The sequence below is a fragment of the Crocodylus porosus genome, unplaced genomic scaffold (assembly GCF_001723895.1).
Source record: "Crocodylus porosus isolate Cpor-Errol unplaced genomic scaffold, CroPor_comp1, whole genome shotgun sequence".
Lineage (NCBI taxonomy): Eukaryota > Metazoa > Chordata > Crocodylia > Crocodylidae > Crocodylus > Crocodylus porosus.
In genome coordinates, this window is record NW_017728907.1 from 14,562,566 (window position 1) to 14,585,696 (window position 23,131).

The window sequence follows — 23,131 nt, forward strand, 5'->3', positions numbered from 1 at the left end:
TGGGGTAGAGCGTCCATACCTGAGGACAGGCTGGTGATGCAGGCTGACCTTGATAGGCTTAGAAAGTGGGCAGATAAAAACCTGATGACATTCAATACGGATAAACACAAGGTACTCCACCTTGGTGGGGGTGGTGGGCGGGAAAAACCCGCATCATGATTATACGCTCAGCAGTGCTATGCTCACTAGCACTGCAGCCAAAGGGGGTTTGGGGGTCATGACTGACCACAAGATGAACATGAGCCACCAATGCGATGCTGCAGCAAATCTCAGGACGTCATCCTCCCACTGTACTCAGCCTTGGTGAGGCCAGAGCTGGAGTACTTCATCCAATTTTGGGCTCCATGATTCAAGGATGAGAAGCTTGAGAGAGTCCAGAGGAGAGCCATGTGCATAATCAGAGGGCAAGAGAATGGGCCCTATGAAGACAGGCTAAGAGCCATGGGACTCTTCAGGCTGGAAAAGCGCAGGCTCAGGGGTGACCTGGTGGCAGCCTGTAACTATATAAGGGGTGTGCATCAGGATCTGGGGAAACACCTGTTCACCAGAGCACCCCAACAGATGACAAGGTCTAACAGTCATAAACTCGTCCAAGACAGTTTAAGGCTGGACATAAGGAAATACTTCTCTACTGTCCAAGCTTGCACAGCCTGGAATAGGTGCAAGCACTTATTCTAGACACTTTTAAGAAGCGTTTGGATGCTTATCTTGCTGGGATCATTTGACTCTAGCTGACTTCCTGTCCTGTGGCAGGGGGCTGGACTCAATGATCTTCCAAGGTTCCTTCCAGCCCTAATGTCTATGAAATCTATATATATAATCCATTACCAGTGTCCACTGAACTCAATGTTGCTCCTCCACAGCTCAATGGGGCTACACCAATTTGCACCACCTTAGGGCTCCACCCCTCTCTCTGTTAAGTCCAGCACAGCACATATGTAGCAGCAGAGTGACAGAGCCGCAGCCAGCCCAATTCATGCTACGTATCACTGCGCATTCTTATAAGGACATCAGACCATCAACTCTGCGTCTCAGACACCATGGAGAGCCAGGCTGCACTATGCTGTAGGAAAACTATTCTAAATCCAAGTTAAATGATTCAGTAATACACAATGGTGAAACACAAGCTCTTCAGGACAATGGTTTATACTACTGGAATAGTGAATTCCCTCACCTGCTTGACCTGGAGGACATCCCAGACCTGACCAACAATTCCCAAGATGGCTGCCTGCTGTCCAGCCTCCAGAACACCACCAGCAGAATTACACACAGTCAGCAAGGCGGAGAGAGCAATATTCTAGCAGAGATAGAAAGGAAAGTCATGATAAAGGCAAGTGCCCAGCCTATGAAATTCACCCATTAAGACCTCACGTGGAGTACAGTTAACTGTACTCCAGTCACTGTCTAATGTAGCCAATCCTCTGAGCTACTTAACACCATCTTTAGTAAGGCAAATTTCCTGTGACTTCAGATGGGGGTTTACAGGAGTTCTCCAGAGGGTGCTGCAACTCTTTCTTAGGCTGTCAAGAAAGCCAGTGCTTATTGTTTTTAGATGCATCACCTTCAGGAGAAAAGCAATGACTTAAAACTTAAAAGAAAAATTCTAACGTAAAATACACGCATACACTTAGGCAAGGGCACTCTGCCTTTCTAATCCAAAGGTAATTAGAACAGTTATTGACTCAGTACAGCTTTCACTACATTTTGTTACCTTGATATTTGATGGCAGATGGATACAAGCAGTAAACACATTGCAAGGTAATGCATTCTGATGGTCTCTTTCTGGTTTAAGGGTATTTTGCATTCTTCTAGGTTCAAATTTCCAGCAGATAAGAATTTCCTCTCAAAATTGGGCTCCTACATCTGTATTTGCACACATGTACATGTGGCCTGTTTTTCATGAATACTGAGTCCTGAGAAGCACCAAGTAATTAACAGAGCTGTGCAAAGCTTTGGTAGCCGATTCCATTAGATCTGGCACAATTTGGTGGCCAAATCTCCAAATCAAATCAGTAGACCAGTTAAAAGGTCTGAATCGATCATAAGCCTCCAAATGTATTCAGAAAAGATTCGACACCGCTTCAGAGATTTCGGCCATTGACTAAACAGGCAGCAGTCCTTACCAGGCTGGACACAGCTGCCTCCAGCTGGTAAATCTGTTGTGGTGGGCGAAAGGGGAAGGAAAAAGGGGCGTGGGGAAGGGAGGGATTGGGGCTAGGACAAGCTCCCCAGCCAGGGCAGGGTGGGGTGGGGGAGCGCTGGGAATGAGGGCTCTGACCTACTGCCACTTGCCCAGCTGGGGCGAGGGGGAAGGGGCGCAATACAGACACAGTTCAATTCAGGCAGAAGGGAACAGAAGCAGCAGTAAGGCATATCCCCCCCTGCCAGCACTACTGCACCCACATCCTGCACCACCCCTCCCCACCCCAGCTGGGCAAGCAGTGGCAGTGCCCACTAGCTGCTACTTACCCAGCAAGGCAGGGTGGCGCAGGATGCAGGTGCTTCCACCACTTGCCCATCCGGGGTAGGGAGGGCACAGGATGTAGGCACAGTAGCGCTGGGAGCGGGGGCTATGCCCTACGGCCGCTTGCTCCCTTCCACCTGGAGGGAACCATGCTTACATTGCACCCCACCCCCCCCAGCTGGGCAAGCAGCTGCAGGGTAGTCCCCAGTGCCATGCCCACATCCTGCACCCCCTTCCCTGAGTCTCCCCACCCCTCCTGGCTGGGCAGCTTGTCCCAGTCCCAATTCTCCCCATTCCTGCGCCCATTCCCTCCCCTCTCTGTTCACCACAACAGACTTACCAGCTGGAGGCAGTTGTGTCCAGCATGGTGAGGACAGCTGCCTATTTAGCCTATGGCTGAATCTCCAAAGCGGCACCGAATCTTCCGATCCAATTTGGCCAAATCAAATTGGGACAGTGATTTGAATCTCCAAACCGAATCACTGTCCCTCCGAATCAGCCAAATCCAAATCTGAAGCAAATACTTGCTGCTTCCCACAGGCCTAGTAATCAATATGGTGACAAGTCAATCACTTTTTAGCACTTTGAATATAAGAGGTATCAGAAAGATGAAAGGGCTGTGCTGGCTTATCATCTCATTCTCTTGTTTTCTTTGGCTCAATTCTGCACCATAGTCCCTTATTCCCAATATTCTAATACAATAAACCTCCTAATAATATTCCTAAAAACTATCCTAGAATGTCTGGAGGCCCCAATCAAGAGATCAGGGCCCCATTGCACTATAAGCTACACCCACCCACCCCATAAAATGCAAACTCCTGCCCCAAAGAGCTGTTAGCCCAAAAGCACATGGGACTGCACAACAGTGAGATAAAGAAAATAAGCAGGGGTGGGGGAGCAGTTTATTCTGAAGAACTCTAGGCCCAGGAGTATTAACAATTAAACCCACTCTTACCACAGGTGGGAGCTCTCCCAGTGTGCGCCTGCCACTCAGCCACTGCCTGCACTGCACAAGCCCTACCTCACAGAGCTGGTTCACCACGTGTTTCATTGTATCAGGAGCTAGGGCCTTGAGAGAAATAAGCTGCCAGACAGACAGGTTTTCCAGTTCTGTGGGAGGAAATTTTTGGGTAAATTCGACCTATAAGAAAAAAAGAGACCAAGAAAGAACCTTAAGAAATGAACGAGCTAGTCAAGGAGTCTGCCAAACCTACAAACAGCAACGGTGCTTGCAAGTACCTTGGTCTGTGCTGCTTTGGAAATCTAACAAGGAGAAATGAGCCCTGCATATGATATGTTAGAACAAGCTACTTGGGGTTAAACAATTTGTGCTTTCAGCCATGTGACTGGAATGGCCTGCAAGTATAAATCTGCATTGCTCTAATGAAGTCAGTGGAGCAATAACAATTTTACACTGATGGAACAATTAATTATCCATGAAAAGCAGGATGATGCTGAACTCTCCGGCACTAACCAACCCCTCCAGTAAAGACAGACATAGTCCTGCTGAAGCAAGATGCACTATATCAGAAACCAGCATGTCCCAGAGACTCGGGACTTTTGTATTTGGGCAAGAAGTTGTGCCTACTGTTATTTAACAGAATTAATGTAAGCACCTTAGGCTCCGTTTCCTGGAGCCTAAAGCAAATACAATAACAAGAGGGTTCCACATTCCCTTTTCTTGCTTACTGAAAAGAGCTGGGTGGTATTTTAACAGGCATATGGAGCTTATGTCTGACTCATCAGATGGTAGGAGAGAGATTTATACTATACTTGCCTGGTGGTCTGGAGCCATCAAAAACAGCATACGCCTCAGAAGGACACCCAAGATAGAGAGCTGGTAACACTCACTAGGGCAAGACTTTATCTGAATTAGGATAACAGGGAATTGATATGATTAAATTAAGAAAAAGAAAATCTGCTCAGAAACAGTCCCACAGAAAAAAACATTTTTGTGACTCATTAAAAATGTGCAGAAAAATTCAACAGAAATTTAGTCTCATTTTAGGTGGCAAGAAATCCAATTCTTATATTCAAGATTATATTTGCCTTCACAGCCACCACAGCCAGGCTTTCCCTGAATTACTACTGGCCATCTGCTTGGTTTTTTTATTAGATGGTGCTATTTTTATTTCTAATATAACTCAATTTATCCTTGTGGCATCCCATTTGGTTCCTCTCTGCCTATTCCTCTAATCCAGTTGTTCTCAATCTTTTTAGACTCAAAGCACCCTCAGAAAACACTAGCTCCTAGTTCTCACTCTTTGACCAACTACTGAACTATAACAGAGCAAGTCTTCTGCTGCAAAGAACTCAGAAAGACCACAATAGGTCAGAATCTTTTTAACACTATGGATTCCTATTTGAAATCTCTGGGTTTATCTTATGAATCACGTTTGTACGTCTAACAGTGCTAACATTGCATGACACCCCACAGCACCCTTGAAAAGATTTAACAGTACCCCTGAGTGCTAGAGCACCCCGGTTAAGAATCTGTCACGTGGGACCAAAAGAGTAACGTTTACATGTGTAGTTTTTATAGAAGTTTTGCACTGTTTACTTATTTTGTAACCCTTCTCCTAGACCGTTTTGTTCTATAAACTTTGTGTAATATTTTTTATAATGTAGGAAATGTTAAGCTGGAAGAAAGAATATTCCCCACTTCGCTGACAGGAAAAGTGAAGCACAAAAAGGAGGCTAGACCTGTTCTCAGTCATTTATAAAGAAGAACCAAGTTAGAACTCAGGTCCCTTACTCCAGGCTTTGCCCCACTACTCACCAAACGGGCTATCACAAAAACATGGTGAGCACAAAGTTCCGCTGTTCCATACCTGGGATGTGGCAGAGAAAGTGAGGTTATTCAGTAAGCTGATCAGCATGTCTCCCCTGCTCTGCCTGGTCAGAGAGAGGGGTTTCCCACTTGCCTAACAAAGCAGAGAAACATTCTTCTTAAGGATCTCTGTACATTCCATTTGCTGGGAAATAACTCTGAAGCTATTTCCATGGCCAAAGATTCAAGGGATACAGAGGACCTGCATTATTAGCAGGAGCGTGGAGGAGATATACAGATCAAAACAAGTGACCCCTTTATACTAATACAGTATGCACATTAAACCTCTCACAGGAGAGAACGTACATAAGACACGTTAAGCCAGTAAAGACTTGAACCATTCTGAGAATAAAAATGTGGGAACTAGTCTGTAATCTCATTCCTAAAAGCATTTATTCATATAACACATCAGTAGGAAGCAAATTTTAAGTTGCAAGTCTAACTTTAATTTTGGCATATGCTAATTTGGGTGCTTATCTGCACAACCTTTTTTTTTTTTTTTTTTTTTAAATGGAGGTTTCTCATAGAAAGTTCTTAGAAAGTTCCCTAAGTTCCTGAAAACAATCCACCCCACAACCCTAAACTAGAAGCAGCAGACACTTGCTGCAGAACTTCAAATCAACTGACTTACCAGGAACTTGCTGCCAACACTTGGAAATTCAGTCATCTAGATTAGTTGGCTGTATATCAACAAAATCACCCCCACCCAGAACTTTAAAAGGTCCACAAGAGAAGGGCGCTCACAGCTTTAGGAGCTCCTCAGCTGAGAAGGTACACTGCAGGAGCAACTTTCCCTGCCCCACCCCAGCCTCAGCTCTTTACTCCTTTCCTCCAGCCAATCCACATACCACTGCTCATTTTGACTACAGACCCAAGCTACTCAGATGAATGCACATTAACAGAACTTTCCTCAGCTACACACATCACAAGCTTAGCAAAAAAGCCTGTTCAAAACGTACCCCACATGACTAAACTGGTTTCTCAAAGGCTTAATTCAATCAAATAAAAAAAAGTTACTGAGCACTATATAAAGTACTCTTTTATGAAGTGGCCATATCCATTCAACATTTAACCTTGCTACTTATAGTCATAGTCTATTTACTGTAAAGCTGTTAAAAAATGGGTGGAAAACTTTTATAGCAGCAAAAGTATATTTTCCCCCTTAAGCTATGTAGAATCTGAAAAAAACAACTAAACCATTTCTGGTTGCATTTTCCAAAATAAGCTCTTTCAGAGCAGAGGCTGATCCTGAAATATTTCCATCCTAGAAGTCTGAGAATCATTCATACTTTTAACTATGTAGTTAGAAAGCTAACCTTGATGCAACCTGAACCATCAGGTCAGTTCCTGCTTGCCTTATAAATATATCTTACCGAGCTAGGAAACACCAGGAATCCATAGCCAGTAGGGAGGTGATCATACTAGAACCAAGGACAGCATCAAGCAGAGCATACTCCTAAGGAAAGAACAGAGGGACACCTAATTAGAAACAGGCTGCAGTTTTAGTCTTTACTTTTAGTCCGCTAACGAGTGTGGCAGATAAACCGAAATCTGTTTATCCACGTAAAATACTAGGAACAATCGTTTAATGGCTTATGTTAGAAAGATAAGCAGGTAGTAATAGATGCATTTTGGTACAGGCCCCTAACAGTTGATCATGCATATAAACTGACTACAGCTGGGTGAAAAACTTATAATTTCAAAAAACACTTTAATGAAAACAGGGTCAACATACTTGTATCTTTTAAACCAAAAGGAACACATTTTTTCATGAAAATGTAGTCCCTTTTTTAGGCCAACAAACTCTCTCAAGATGCAACAGAATCCTAGCTTAGTCTTAAGGACAAGAAAAACTGCTCCTAAACCTCATGAAGGTTGAATTACAGTGAGGTACTGAAGGGCGAGACAAAACACAGAATTAGGACTGAAAGGATCTGTTTTGCTTACAGAACATTATACATACACAAAATCAGAGACTCCTGGACTACTTAATATCTCATGTTATCTAGTCCCTTTCAGTTTTTTCATCTATGCATACTGTGCCAAATGTAACAATCAAGCCACTATAAAACATTAAAAAGTAGATAAATGCTACATTCTATTTTATAGCATGGGTTTGAAGAACTTTATAGTTATACAGAAGATTGTTCTGATTGTCAAATAAGACTTGTTCATTTAGCCATGCTATGTACCAATAAGAAATTTAGCACACTTGGAAACTGCTTTAAAAAGAAAGCACTGGAATGGTTTTAATGCAGCATGCTTTTCCCTCTGCTTTGTGATTCTGCAAACAAGTTAACACATCTGAGGTCTCTTATCACCTGCGCCGAGTTATTTTTGGCAAAGAGCATTTGTTGCACACTTAAAAACAGCTTGCCTTCCATCTGCCAAATTAAGACGAACCCAGACACACCAACTTCATTCAGGGTGTGTAAGGAGGGGGGCATCATTTTTAAAATGCCAATTACTATCCAGTGGAACCAGCTGGTTTGGCAGTGATCATATTTTCAAACAGCCTTACCAGTTGAGGAAAGTGTGAAGGCAACACAGCTGCAATGAAGCCACACAGATGGACACAAACATGGTGATACAAGGTGACGGGAACCTCAGGCTGCCCTGTACTTAACACTCCAGGCAAACAGACAGGAAGAGCGAGCTCACCAGAACACTGCTGGAAACTGAGGAAAAGGGCTGAGAACAATGACAACCTGCATAAAAATGAAAGGCAAGGAGTTATTGCTGTCCAAACTCTACTCTCCCAAAAAACAGATAGACCTCTGACTGAAGGGATTTCTGCTCAGTTTCATGCTAGGGACTTTATCAAGAAATGTCAATTTTTTTAAATTTTATTTTTCTTTATCAAAACAGATTTACAAACCTGATTAACTTTCTGTTTACAAGAGGCATTTGGGGAACAGATATAAAATACACTGCTTTATAGGAACATCAACAAATTATGGAAACTGAAATAAATTATCTTGACGTGATTTCAATATCCTAGAGAGAGAAAAAAAAAAGGACATCCTTTCCTCAACCAATCAACACATCTCTGCTTCATACTGCATGGTATGCCTGAGGCACCATGCAGGACCCCCTCCAAGCCTACCAGCTCTCAGGGCCTGCCAGCTCATTAGCTTGAGGGGCAGGCCAGCACCTGAACCTCCATCTTTACCTATTCAGTTTGACTTCTGTAAGCCAGAATTACCTTGGAATCTCTTCTGCAGACTGGCTTCCTGAGCTCCACAGAGTTCGCACCTCTTCAGGCTGAGTGGCCAGCTTGTCCATTATGCTAACCAGAAGATGACACTGAGGCAGCTGCAACTCAGGAGAAAGAGCTACAAGGATACATAAATTTTTAAAGTTGTCCTTTTAAAAAAACATTTTGATAGAAATAAAACTAACCTTTGGACAAGTGTTAAACACCAAAAGGTTAAGAGAAACAACATAAAGGCTGCAAAGTTGCTTTATAGTCAGGGACGAAAAAAAAAAAAAATGGCAAAGAAACTTCCCGTGGAAAACTTAATAGTGTTCGGTGAAAAACAAATCAAAACCCTTATTTCAGACAAAAAAAAATTCTGATTCTGAGATACAGGTGTAAGACCCAAGAGCTGTCATTCTGGTACTTCAAACTCCCATGCTCCTTATGGCCCTCGCTCCCTAGGTGCATAACATCTTCTGATATGCCCCATTCCTCCTTCTCTCGATGAGTGTGCTGTGGTAATCATTTGGCCCTGGTGCATACCAGAGAAGATAAAGATAGCAAAGGGAACCCACTTTGGAGGAGAAGGAAGCCACAAGACACCCAGCCAATAACTCCCAGAAGGACAGCAGCTGTTTTCAGAATAGAGATATTAGGGGATGACATAATTAGGTCTTTGGCAGAAACTGAAAATGTTTAAGCTTGCTATTTTTTTAACTTTTTTTTCCATACAATGTCTATTTAGCCAAAACCTAGTTTTCCGTAAACAAAATGAAAACCAACCTTCTGGCAGATTTTTTTTTCAAAGAGCCCTCACTGTAGATTTGTCACAGATGCGTAGTAGTGAAAAATTACAGAAAGATTCATTAAAGAGGGAACTTTCATTTAATAGCATAATTCAGTGTTTTAATGTAATATTCCCAATGTGCTCAAAGTAACTAAAAATGGCAATAACAAGGAATGTTCACCCCTGCCAGCAAATTTTGTACCTGACAGCATTATTCAGGATCCATTATTAGAGCTGCTGTACAAATTCAGACACCAGCAAACAAATGCAAAAGTGTTATATACTTCTTAGAGCATAGGAAGCAAGAAGACTTGGGTGCCAAAGAGATGACACAGAAGTATTGTATCACAGACAGTAATACTTTTAAACTCACCTAATTTTTCACTTAACACCTGTTCCAAGAAAGCCCTGGAAGAAAGAAGCTGGTAGATGAGAGGATCCAGAGCTACTAGAAAAACCCTGGCTATTTCATCTCGATGGACCTCTGATATCACTGGAGCATATAGACTGGGAGGAAACTTGCTGAAAGGGAAAAAAACACAGAACAAAAAACAGAACTCATTATTACTGCATTTTAAAGGACTAGGAAGAGGGAAAACATGAGTTCTTATTACTATGGAGTAAAAAAAAAAAAATCAATCAGTACAAGCAACGAGATGCAGGAGCTTTATTACTCTTTTAAAATAGTAAGTCTATCACTGTTCTCTGCCTTTAAATCAAGTTTTATTGGCTCACCATTTATAGAACACAGTAAGAAAAATATACCAATTTATAGGAGCATATTGGATACAGATTAAATGAAAAGTAGGTACAAAATAACAAGGCATGGAAAACTTCAAAGGGAAATACTTGTAGGTGCAATTGAAGAGTCCATCTGGAGCCCCAGCATATGGGACGGCAGATTACTGAAAATGGGCTAACCTCTTGCATTGCAGAAAAAGAAAACAGGAAGACTAACTAGAGAAATAAAAGAGGGAGATTGAGATAAAGAAAAAGGAAAACAGTGTGAGAATAAAGACTGAAACAGCAGGAGAGGGGAGCAAGCAGAAACCCCACTAGTCCCTGACAGGCAGACTAGGACACAGACAGATGTAACAACTATATTGATCAAGTGATACTGATACAAACTGTTACCATGCACTTGTAATTTCATTGTAGCGATAAAAGTGTGGCAAAAGTGCTTCGACTTTACTTTTGCTTCATTCAGGGTGAAACTTAAGGCAATTTAGCTAACCCGTTTCTACAGTTTTCTCATCCCAGCAGAACCAGTACAACCAGAAGAGAGGAAATATTAACAAAACAATATAGAAAATGATCTTGCAGTAAGTTGTACACTGGAGTTCATCTGCACACATCTCAATGCAGAACTAAGAACTACATTCCAAATGTGGAACCAAAATCAGCATAGGTTTGTACCAATATATAATCAATTTCCTTCATGACTGGGGCAAACTGGATTGGTATCATATTTACAGAAAAATTACAAGTAACTTGTCTGTAACCCTGAACACTGAATGTACATAACAGCAACAAAGTGTGCTTCAATGAAGACTTACCAGTAGGGCTGTGCAAAGCTGCAGGTGCCGATTCGATTCAGAGATTCAGCCCGATTCGGCGACCAAATCTCCAAATCTGAATTGAATCAGGAGACCAATAAAAAAGGTGCAAACTGATTCAAAGCTTCCAAATCAATTCAGAAAAAGATTCGGAGGAGAGTCATGTATTTGGGCAGTCGCTGCTCACTGCTGCAGGGAGCTGGACACAGACTCCATGCCAGTAAGTGGGGGGGGGAGGGGGGCAAAAGGACTGGAGAAGGGGAAGGGGACCATGGGGGGGGACCCCCTGTCAGGCCCCATCTCCCGAGCGCTGCCCAACCTCCGCCTGCTCTCCCAGCTCCAGCCATGGCTGTCCCACCCGCCCCAGCTCTCAGCTCTTTAAAAAAGAAAAGAAGCCCCACATTCAATGGCTGCTGCAGTGGCTGTCATGGATTCTGGGGACTCGTGGCAGAGCCCCCACCCATCCAGCATGGAGCAGTGGGGTGCAACAGGGATCACCTCCTACCTGACAGAAGCCGGTAACTGCAGGGCTTTTTTTTTTTCTTTTAAAGTGCTGGGACGCTGGGGATGGGCAGGACAGCCATTGATAAGGCTGGGAGAGTGGGCGTGGGAAGGGGCCTGTCTGAATCAGATTCGACCGAATTGATTCAAGACAGTGATTTGAATCACCCACTCAAATCACTGTGTCCTGAATCAGCCAAATCCAAAGTGAATACTAGCCACTTCGCACAGGCCTACTAACCAGCATGACCTAATTTCACAAGAATAACAAACAGTACTACAGCTTAAGAAAGGATTTAAAAAAGAATACTTATTTTCAAGCCCTTGATAACACTCCCCATTAGAGCCTCTACAGGCTCAATGTTCTTAAGCTTGATCTCAAAGCAAGACAATTTCATAAAATTCTCTCTGAGGAAAATAAAAGTGGTTTATTTTCACATTATAACTTGTGCACATGTTCTACAGAATGTCCTATTATCCAGTGACAAACACCAAACAGTGCAGAAGTAGGATTATTGTGGGACAGCAACCCTATCTGTGAGACTTAACAGGCTTTAATTTAGCCATAATACAGTATATCAATGATTTTTTTTGCACTTAAAGTGTTTAAACTCTTTGGCTAATTATTTCATTGCAGAAATAAGGAGCTGCAGGAAAGTCCATTGCCGGGGACTCATTCCTCCAAATGGACCAACCTGGGCAGATCCCAGTGTCCACACAGAACTATCTGGACAATTCTGTCTAACCTCTATAGACCAGAAAAGAGAACAACCACCTAGAAGCAAACACTTGCTGAAATCTTTTATTTTTAGAGACTTAAACTCTGCAGCTTCCATAACCAATTCAGGTACTTCCAGATTTGATACAGGGATGTAATGAATCAGCTGCTATTTGTCCTTCACTTACCTATATATCTGAAGATACAGCTGGTGTAACTGACAGCAGGAACCAGACAGGAAGGGAATAAATTCCTGCAAAAGTCAACTTTGAGTATTATTTTCAATACAAAATATACAATTTAAATGCATCTTCCTTGTACTTTCACTTATTTATTTGTAAACCATTTTATTGCAAAGTTTAGGTCGCATCACAGAAGACTACAATTTTTAAAAACCACTATCCAAACAACTGAATAGACAACTTTTTAAGTGTGTACCTGGACTTGGGTGTCTAAGTAGGACTATTCACCCTGTTTGAATCTCTGAAAAACTGTTGATATAAAAGGTAGGTGGCCTTCCTCCTCCGTGCTGCTTTTTTGTGACTCAATCATATGAGCTAAACGATGGCTTGTTACAAATGTAGATTGCATTTATGTACCTAGGTCCATTTATATGCCTAATAGGTGAAGTAGAATCTGACTATAAATGCAAAGAGAGCAAAAAGTACATCAACATATGACAAAGTATTTCTAACGTAGAACTACACTGGGTTCTTTTAGGCAACTAAATTTATGTTTTTTTTCTTAAACTTCCTTTTAATAAGTTAAAAATTACAGATCCACACAAAAGTGACTTCCTTGCATAGTCCACTACTATTTTATCCTATTATGAGGACACTCATTCTGTGCCACAAACAAAAAAGGTATTTGCCACTGTATAGCAGACGACCTTTGTACAAACTAAACTATCAATTTTGTGATAGTTACTGCAATTTAGTATGTTGCTTAAATGGCCCTGAAAAAGTTAAACAGCAATATCAAAGGAAAAAATAAGGTGCGAGTAGGGAACAGGAGATACAGAAAGGAAAGGACATTGGAAAGAAATTACAAGCAAGCAGAAAGGTGATATGGTTATTAGATCTTGGTAAACTATATAATCTTGTAGAAAATCCCAGCAGAACTTGGGTTTTTATTTGATTGGAAAGATCAATTTTCTCTGAAGTTTTGAGGGGTATTTCTGCTTCAATTTGATTGAGGGGAGGATTTTGTCTCGTTTAAATGTAAACTCCAGAACCCTTGCATGGCCAGAGATGACTTAAAACACTTTCAGAAAGGCCTACAAAACAAAATTTCATTAAGCCACTGCATAGGCAAGAGATGCCTATCTCTCACATTACACTGCTGCATAGTGCTAGACAGGGTTTGTGGAAGGGTTTATAGAAGGGTTTTATACTGGCTACGCCATACTCAATTACCCAACTGTTTAAAGAAAATATATTGAGGGGAGTTGGGAACTTTAGGTATTTCCTCAATCTTCTGCTGCAGAAGAAAAGCCCAACTAGGGCTGGGGATAATGCATGGTTGCCAATGTCTAGGTAAGTGTCACAAAGTGTAACTATCCAAATAAATCAAAACTCTGGAGGTCACTAGTCTCCACACCCTTCATTTTCATATACAAATCAGTATTTTCATTTTCTAGTTGAGGAAACAAAAACACAACAGTTAAGTGGCTTGACCAAGGCCACAGTCACTGTCAGGGTGGAACCAGAATGCAGAAGCCCCTTATTCTCAGATGTACAGTCCAACAGGTCATGCTGCTTATGGTGTTAAAATGCTTTTCCCCATGATAAAAAGCTCATAATGGCTACTCAGCAAACCAACAAGCTCAGCTGAAGGTAATGCAAGAGCTATTAATGGCTCTACTAAAATCGCCAATCTCCTAGGTGGAACTGCTTCCTGCAGCTGTGAACTTTACACTGGAAACAGCCAATAATCTATAACCAAGCTGAAAAAGGGAATATGAATACATTTCAATTATTAGGGGAAAAAAATCAGCAACAGAGTCAACTGCTTACATTTTCAAGCAAGATGTTACCATGACTTAATTCAGGGCAGACTCTAAGGCGTGGTATAATATTAGATGGTAAAATATGTAATCAGTATTTTTATTTACATAGTACAGCCTTAATTTTACATTCAAGTAGAATCCAAATAAATAGGTCATACCTTGGTGTAGTGTACGAGGGAATTAGCAAAGAATCTACACAGTTTGACTGTCCTCTGGAACAACCTGTAGTCTATGTCCTCCTATCCAAAAGAAAAGTAGTAGTGAAGCATAACAGAATAAAAAAGCATCAAAGAATGTTGATAAATTGCTAAAAGAATTTGAAACTATTTTCTTTAGAAGGAAGCCTGGATTCTGCACAAACACAGCAAAAATAGGAACATCTGACACCCTTCTCAGAACTATTTTATGGGAATCTCTATATACTGGCTGTTATCTTTTGACCAGCTTTATGGAACTCTCAGTATACTAAGTAGGCAAAATTCATGGCATAGCGTTGTAGAGGAGTTATTTGTAGTGCCTGCCTAAAGCATCCTGAGTGCTATCCAATGTTATAAGCCTCATATTCCAAGTGGTTCTCCTGCAAACCACATCAGCCATATGAAGTACTTGCTATATAAATATGTTGGCAATCAACACCACTGCACAGAAAATGCATCCAATGTCGCTTTCTGCAATATTTTTAACCCAACTCTGAACTTCAAGCCCTAGGGCAATTTCAGATCATATTTCATTCACCTGCACCTCTGAAAGCTTCATTTGTTCAGCAAGCTGCAAACTGGAATGGAAAGAGAAGAGGGTGTCCTTGCACAGGCTATTGAGGATGTCAGTGTGTTTCAAATGGTTCTGCAGTAAGGAATGATGCTTGAGGCTTTGCCTAATACATAGACAGGAATAGGATCAGACACATAACTGTCAAAAGTAAGTCATCAAGTGACAATTCAAAGCCTTAAAACATACTTGATTATGAACTTCCATGTGTTGGCATGAAGAGCATGGTCCATATTGGAAATGACAGAACAGATCTCCAGTACAGTGTGGATCACTAGAGGGAACAGTAAGTGAATGCAAACAGCAAGTTAAACATGAACATGTAGACTTAAGATCTAGTCTACTCCCCTGAGGCAAAATCACAACTGGCACAACTTACTGAACTTCACAAAGTTAAACACTTTCACCAGTCCAGGAAAACCATTTAATGAGCAGGTAGGGAGGGATACACATCATGTCAACAGCTCAACCCATCTCATACGTAACTGAGTTTCAGGAGGAAGTATAAAATGCTCTAATGTACATTACTCACAGCCTTTGAATTGCTGGGCACCTTAAGCTCCAACAGAGGGCAACAGAAGTCAAGGACATTCAATACCAGTCAGAAAGTGCTCTGCATCTTGTATAATAAAAGGTATCATCTCTGAACCAAGAGTTCCAGAGTTTTGCATTTCTGCATCTTGTAGGCTCAGGCCCCCTGTCTGTAAAGAAGAGGGAGCTGGGTGGAACTGACAATTTCATATACACACCTGACACCATATTTACAACACTGTCTTCTGTGGTAGCAGATTCCATTGAGATCATATCAAGCAGTTCCATAAGCTGTTTTTGAAGACAATAGGTATCCTTAAACAGAGACTGGAGAAGGTCAGATATCAAATGCAGGCACCCATTGTACACTGATTCACTGTTCTGTAGGAAATGGGGGATGAGGACGAATTAGAAAATGTTTGGGAATCAAAGTTTGGTCTTGCTGCTGCTAAAGTCAATAGGACATTTTATAATAAGCTTCTTTGGAAGCAGAACCAAGGCCTTTCAATAACTACTTCAACTCATATGGCCAGCAAGATTTGTAGATTTTAAAATCTATCCGTAGTTACTATTCACCAAACAAATCTCCCCCCCCACCACCTACGGCCTAAGTCTAGTCTAGTAAATGTCTTTCTAGCATGCTTTGGAGCAGCCTTTAAATGCGACTCCAAAAATCAGATTTCCAACAAAAGCTAAAAATGTACTTCATGACAAATAAAATAATATCCCGTATGTTTTCCAGTACTTGAAAATATCTCTTCAGAGACACTGCTTACTAGAGGAGTCCTTAAACAAAGGGCTCACTATGCAATATTGCTGCAAAAATAGTTAAAGACTGTAGAAAACAATGAAGCCTACCTTAACGATGAAACTGAAGTTATTACAGACTTGTGATAGTCTTACATTATACATACAGCTTAATGAGGGAAAAATTTCAAGCACAAGTTTCATTCTACGTAAAGATGCAAGTCTAATGCTGGTGCACATTATTTTTCATATAACATCAGATACTTAAATCTCAGATATAATTCTGGCCTGAAATTTGCACTAAATTATAAATTCAATACTCTTCGCATCTTTATAAATCACTCATTTCTGCCAATCCGCACAAGAAAAAGGTCACACAGGTGCCAGAGATGGCCTAATTGCTTTAGAAGAAACTATATACGAAAAATGATGCAAGAGACTGAAATAACTTGATTCCCAGAACTCAGGCTGAGCATGCAGCGCTGACATTTGTTTTTGGAAAGTGAGCATAGTTGGTCTCATGTTTAAAAAGACTTGAAAAGTCACAGAAACATTTTTAATATAGTATCTCTTAAAAGATTTTTTTTTTAACTCTTTCAGTTATAGATCATTTTTCTCTTTCTAAGACAGACACCTACCTTGCAGTGCACGAACATGTTCTTGATCACGTAGAGAATGGAAGAGGGAAGGGTACGGATACTCTCTAGGGGCACAGACTCCTCAAGAGTACAGACATGCCGTACACAACTGGTCAGAGTTCCCAACAGCTGCACCAGGGTCTGAAGGTGAGATTGTACAACAACAAAAGTCTATGGAGGCACCAACTGAGGAAGCACACTGCAGCAGATGGTTGAAAAAGCAGATGTAAACCAACTCCCCCCCACCAGTTCTTTCCTTCTGCATTTGGCTGCATTATTCACTGACTTCTACAATACTGGCAGAGAGAAAAGCATTGGGGGGGGGCATAAAAATAAATTAAGCTTTGTTGAAAACAGCAGCAGTTTTATGCCACAGCCTTTGACAGGTTTTATTCTCTCTTCATAAGAATTGTAAAATGTGTATGACTTGCTGTTTATCAGTTATTATTTCAAGATTCAGACTATCAGTAATGGAGAAGGTAGGACAGGGTGGCATTTTGCAGATTAACTGGTGCAGAGAGGTATAAACTTTCCTAGACAACAACCTATTTTGCCAAATGATAGCACTGGGACTAGAGGTGCACCAATACAATGGTCCACATAGGATCAGCATTGATAAAAGGAAAATTAACATTATCATCAATCTGCACTTTTTCTTTTTCTTTTTTTTTTTTTTTTATCATCAATCAGCATGTAGGCAGCTAGGAATGCACCCCGGAAGCTTGAAGAGCAGCTCACAGCCTGTAGGAGGGTAGGGGCATGGTGGTAGCAGACCAAGATCCCCACAGTGAGGGAGGGAATGGAGCTGGGGCAGGGGCTGCCCACCCGGGGGAGGGCATGGGATGGATCCTTGGGCAGCTTGTCTGGGAGGAAGGGAGGGGGGCGGCTTCCTGCCATTGCCTGCCACAGGCTCGGGGCCAGGTGCCAGCCTCTTCCCGGTGCAAAGAGGCGGGCAGCAGCAGTGGAGCTGGCAGGGGGAGCTACAGGATGGGGTACAGCAGTGTTTCCCAACCTTTTCCACATTTTGCCCACCCCAGTCAAGCATTTTCCCCCTTTTTTTCTCATCAGTCCAGTCTCCTTCCCAAACAAGCCAATCAAATGCACAGCCACCTTGCGCAACATTCGGTTTGCCCACTCCAGGAAAATATGAAAGCTTCCTCTTTGAAATAAGCTTTTATCAATAGAAATATCTCAGTACTGTTCCTACTGTTTCACAGAGTCGAAATAGCTGCTTTAGGACAAACCCAAAACAGAGATTTCCTTTCAGCTGTTGCTGACATAAGCATTCCAAAAAACCTTTGCATATTTTTAGTAAAAACCATCACACAACCATTCTTCTAACAGATCGTTTCTGTACTTACCTGTAAAATATTCCTTAGTACTGTGCGTAATTCTGCATTCTGGCTTGTTAATCCTTTTGCTTGCTTGGCTAATTCATGCATCAGGTCATCAAATAATTGAATAGCCTGTCAGAACAAAGCAAATGAAATTTTATATATATACACACACACAGCTATTTTAATAAAATTCAAAGTTTTTCAAGATAGATTTTATAGATTAATTAAAAATTAATCAAAACATTAAAATACATTTTTCATTAATAATGCTACTGAACACATACCACAAGATAAATACCAAGAGCTCAATCTTCTCAAGAAACTAAGGGCAAAATTCTTACCACTGTAGGTCCCACAACAAAAAATTATTCACATTTTCTAGAACAAAGAAGGAAATGTGTCAAATGCATTTGATCTCAAGAAGAACATTCTATGATGCAAACTCCTACAGCTGTTAAAGGGAGACTTCAACTAGTTTCCAATCAAGTTTTTAGCACAGTATTAAATGTTAAACTTCTTACACTACAGAAGACATCATACCTTTGGTAATACTTTGGAGAAAAATGTTTGCTCTAATTCTGAAAGGTCAATATGAGGTAGAAACATGTCAGTCAGGATCCTTAACACCCCTGTAAAACAAAAATATTGACAAACTATTACAAAAGAATACCACAAAATGATCAAACACACCAAAATTGTTATCTACCCATCACAAAAAAAGCAGAAATGTTTAAAGGGAAAACTGAAATCTATACATTCATACTCAGTGGGTGCATCTACATGAGACACTAGAAGTGCAGTAGACTAAGCACATCACGGCACAAGCCATGCTAACGCACTAGAATTAGTCTATTGCACATTAGTGTCACCTAAAAGATGTGTGCTGGCACTACTATGCAGTAGTGCCAATTACAGCACATTAAGTTAGTACCTGTTATTACAGTTACTAATTTAATGTGCTGTAATTACAGCACATTAATGCACATGTAGACATGCCCAGTATGTACAAATTGCCTGCCATAAGCTTTTCATACCTCATCATTAAGGCTCCTTACCTTGTTTATCAGAAGCCTAAAAGGACCTAGTCAGTTAAAGCTGCTAAAGCCTTGAAATTAACTGGTCGACATCAGTTTCACCAATTAAAGAGGTAAAGAAAAACAATTATATTAGAAAGTAGACAGTGAAACTGAAGAACTCTAAGCTGCATATTCTTTAATAAATCTAGATACCAGTAATAAAGACTCCAACACGTATACAAGGGCTTATGTACTTAACTTACTTACTAAGTAGTTTTATCACAGATCACTGACGGTTCTAAGGTTAAGCATGTATGTAGCTGTATACAGAACCATTGTCTAAGACAGGGGTGGGCAAAGGCCAGCCCATAAGCTGACTCCACTTCCCAACAGCCCTTGCAGTGGCAGCTCCTTCTGGCTGCTGCTGCCAGACCCAGCCCTGCTGCCCAGGCACCCCGGCCCATCTACCCTGTAGCCACGACTGGAGACGGGATCCTTGTGGACAGAGTGCACGGCTGGGATGGGGTTGTGACCAGGAGTGGGACAAGTGGGCAGGCTGTGGAGACGCAAGGATCTTGAGGCAGTGACAGCCACAATCTGCTGCCTGCACACCCCTGCAACAAGTCCAGGTTCTGCAGGTGAGCAGGGGGTGTGCAAGTAGCAGATCATGGCTCTGCCATGGCCCGGGGCCCATGTTGTCACCACCTCAAGATCCTGACTGGCCCTCGAGCAACTCCTGACATGGCTCTGGCTGGTCTTCATAGAAACCCCAGGAGTATGGGGCCAGGGCACAGCTCCAGTTCTACAGCGCCACACTGTCAGAAACCCACACTCCTGAGGTCTCCACAGAGACCAGTGAGGAGCCACACAAGGCAGAGGCTACTGGGAAATGGAGTCTGGCTACCAGCTGGATCTGCCGTTTTGCTCACCCCCAGTGTAAGAGGAAACACTGAAGACTTAAACCATATCACATCACCGCACATCCATCATCCAGGTTGGCACAAGCTCAGCCTCTTCACTATGAATACCAGTAAAACTACTAAAAACATCATGGCAAGCAAGTGACTCGCCCAGGGCTAGTGTCCAGATTTCACAGACTTATAATACAGTTAAAGCCAATTTCCATTAAAAACTTCAAACCTGTTTCCTTGTGAAAATTCCAACCCCGCCATAATAGCAATGCAAAACTGCAGAGGCCTTTGAATGAGAGGAAGTTTTTCCTTCTAAAGGAGGATCTGTTAGTGGAGTACAGTGCTATCCTCAGGATAGGAGACTGAATTAATGACTTGAAACACTAACAGGCCCTAAAAATGACCTTATGATACACCAAGCTTTGCTCTCAGCTCTGTGTAACCTCTCAGTTAAAGGAAATTACACTTGACAACCTATAAGCAGAAATTATCAATGTATACAAAATACCTCATGAGTAATCGTAGCCTATTCATTTTTAAAGAAAACAATAGTATGAGATCATTGTACAAATGAGACAGCAGTTGAAGAAAATTTTTCTGTAAAACCAATAGCTAACAATCAGCAATAGTAGAATGGAAAAACAAAACCTTACACATATTCAAACACACTCATCTAGCCATTTAATTTTTGGGAAACTCATTCAGCATTGTAACTGTTGAAGGCCGTCTTAAGAAACCAAGAAAGACACATACTAAAGAACTAGTATTTCTAATGCAGAAGCTATAATACAATAACTGTAATACAAAATGCCATATAGGGATCAAGCACTACAGTTCTAAATGAAGTCATCATAACTCTTACTTACGAATATGCTCCGTCCAGTCATCAGAACTTTGATATACAGAGTAAAAGCGTTAAAGAAAGTGAACTCAAACATGTTCTGAAATACGGATCAGAAACCTGAGAAAGAATGTCTTGTGCTCACAAGCTTGTCTAACTTTATCCCAACTACACAGTTGGTTCAGTAAGAGATGTCACCCTAAGAAATCCTTGCCTCAAATACAAATTAATGTTCAATCTAATCCTAGAATTTATTATTACACCCAACCTGCAAATATTTCAAGGCATGTCCAGAATCAGTGGCATCACTCTTATAGTTAGATATGTAACCACTTAGGCACTTTGGAGTTTGGGATCTACGTAATGACTTATACATGGATGCAGACCAAGGAATTGTCCAATGTTACTTTAACTGCTAGATGAACCGTACACACATGCGTACACAGAGTAAAATTTATCTTAGAATGCTGAATGCCTGCTTCCTGCCATATTCAGACTAAAGCGGTTGCTTACTATCTGGCACCTAGATCATCAGACGGCCAGTGCACTTGTTTACTGTAAATCACATTTTCTACTTCATAAACTCAGTGCCAAAACAAGGATCTTTCTTTTGCAGTGCACTTTTCCTGTTTGGGTGCTTATTCTCGTCTCTCAAACACTATTTGGGGACAGTCATCAGAACCAGGGCTGCAGAGACACCAACCTCATAAGTACCCACATATTTCTGACTACCAACACACACACAAAAGGAGTGACTATTCATAGAGTAAGAAGGGACCAATGGATTATGTCTGATCCCCTGTCCCTGGCAGGAAAGAGGACTGAGGTCAGATGACCCCAGCCAGGTGACTATCAAGCCTCCTCTTGAAGACCTCCAAGTTAAGTGACAGCACCACCTCTCTTGAAAGCCCATTCCAGACTCTGGCCACCCTTATCGTAAAAAATGTCCTCCTAATGTCTAACCTACTCTCCACTAGTTTGCACCCATTATTCCTGGTTAATCCCTGGGCTGCTCTGGTAAACAGCACATCCCCAATTCCCTGCTGTCCTCCCCTGATCTGTATCTCAGCAGAGACTGTAATGACCTGCAGGTTCCCACAGGCTGAAGCACAAGTTGTAGTGGGGATGAGTGAGGAGGCTCCATGTGCAGAGAAAATTTCACATGGCCCAATATAATTTATCCAACTCCTGAATTCTTTCCACAGGAGGAAGGTGAGATTGACCCTCCTCATCCCCGCTTTTGATAGGCCCTGATCTCCCAGTATTCAGCTTAGTTTATTTTCCTAATGGTGTACCTGCTACACCTGGGGATTTCTTGCAGCCCCTCCCCTATGCTGTGCACAGCTTCCTATAATCAGAGACCTGAAGGGGGGGGGGGGGTTTACAATGGAAAACTCATCTCATTTTATCCCAATTATACAGTTAGCCCAATAAAAGATCTCACCCCAAGAAATCCTTGCCTCTTGCTATGGCCCTGAGCACACGCAGCGCCACAGCTGCGAACGGCACAGAGCACAGGGCTCTTCTACCGAAGATCTGAGTTCTCGCAACCTGCGTGGAGTCCCCGAATTACTGCGGAGCTCTAGGCATGAAACAGACCAGCGCCCAGATGCTTCTGAATCCCAACTCATCTGCACACACACTACTGGGTACTAGTCCTTGCCACGCTACAGGACATGGACACACACACGCACAGACTCCGTCTATGCCTGAAGGGTGTTTGTGCTCAAAAGCTTTCAAAGAACAATTTTTCCAACTACTTAGTTGGTCTAATAAAGGACATGTCTACCCAAAGAACCTCGTTTACCCCCCACCATACTTCTGGGTACTGGTCTCTGCCAAGGTACAGGTTACCCCCCGCCACTTCTGGATACTGGACAGGCACCCACCCACCTCTCTGGGTACTGGCCTATCTCTATCTCTTCCCCATCCCCGTCCCCATCCCCATCCCCGTCCCCTTCAGCCCACGGCGGCGACTCCCGGCCCCGCTCCCTCCTCAGCTGAGCGGCGGCAGGATATGAGCAGGCGGGGCAACGCGGCCGGCAGCTCGCGGCGGCACAGCTCGCGGCCCCAGCCGCCCAGCTCCCGCAGCAACTGCTCGCGCTCCGTCTGCGACATGGCCATGGTCTTCCCGCCGCTATCCCGGCAGCCCCCGCGGCTGCGCCAGCGCGGAGGGGGCGGGGCGGGCTGGAGGGCGGGAGCAGGGGGAGCTCGGGCCTGGTCTGCTTCAACCGCTGCCGGGCCGAGCGGCAGGAGCGGTGGATCCTGCACGGCCTGTG

At 42.4% G+C, this 23,131-nt stretch overlaps 1 protein-coding gene across 6 annotated transcripts in view; it reads right to left on the reverse strand.

The window, feature by feature from the left end:
* CUNH1orf112 (chromosome unknown C1orf112 homolog) overlaps positions 1 to 23,005 on the reverse strand; it is a 40,217-nt gene extending 17,212 nt beyond the window's left edge. For 2 of the 6 annotated variants that reach the window (XR_002100172.1, XM_019530824.1), the window contains exons 1-18: positions 22,872 to 23,004; positions 20,878 to 20,917; positions 18,625 to 18,713; positions 18,109 to 18,213; positions 16,748 to 16,888; positions 15,581 to 15,743; positions 15,021 to 15,105; positions 14,799 to 14,937; positions 14,222 to 14,302; positions 12,244 to 12,308; positions 9,654 to 9,802; positions 8,500 to 8,629; positions 7,816 to 8,002; positions 6,668 to 6,750; positions 5,244 to 5,295; positions 4,242 to 4,331; positions 3,420 to 3,605; positions 1,175 to 1,297 (exon numbers count right to left, since the gene is read on the reverse strand). Coding sequence is in view for 1 of the 6 variants with exons in the window: in XM_019530824.1 (XP_019386369.1) it covers positions 1,175 to 1,297; positions 3,420 to 3,605; positions 4,242 to 4,331; positions 5,244 to 5,295; positions 6,668 to 6,750; positions 7,816 to 8,002; positions 8,500 to 8,629; positions 9,654 to 9,802; positions 12,244 to 12,308; positions 14,222 to 14,302; positions 14,799 to 14,937; positions 15,021 to 15,105; positions 15,581 to 15,743; positions 16,748 to 16,888; positions 18,109 to 18,213; positions 18,625 to 18,713; positions 20,878 to 20,917; positions 22,872 to 22,976 (2,013 nt within the window). In the remaining 5 variants the exon portion in view is untranslated. Of the gene's footprint in view, positions 1 to 1,174; positions 1,298 to 3,419; positions 3,606 to 4,241; positions 4,332 to 5,243; positions 5,296 to 6,667; positions 6,751 to 7,815; positions 8,003 to 8,499; positions 8,630 to 9,653; positions 9,803 to 12,243; positions 12,309 to 14,221; positions 14,303 to 14,798; positions 14,938 to 15,020; positions 15,106 to 15,580; positions 15,744 to 16,747; positions 16,889 to 18,108; positions 18,214 to 18,624; positions 18,714 to 20,873; positions 21,613 to 22,871 lie in introns of those variants that run through there. The other 4 variants (XR_002100176.1, XR_002100173.1, XR_002100175.1 and 1 more) reach the window with 4 other exon arrangements.
* Positions 23,006 to 23,131: the final 126 nt, after the last annotated feature.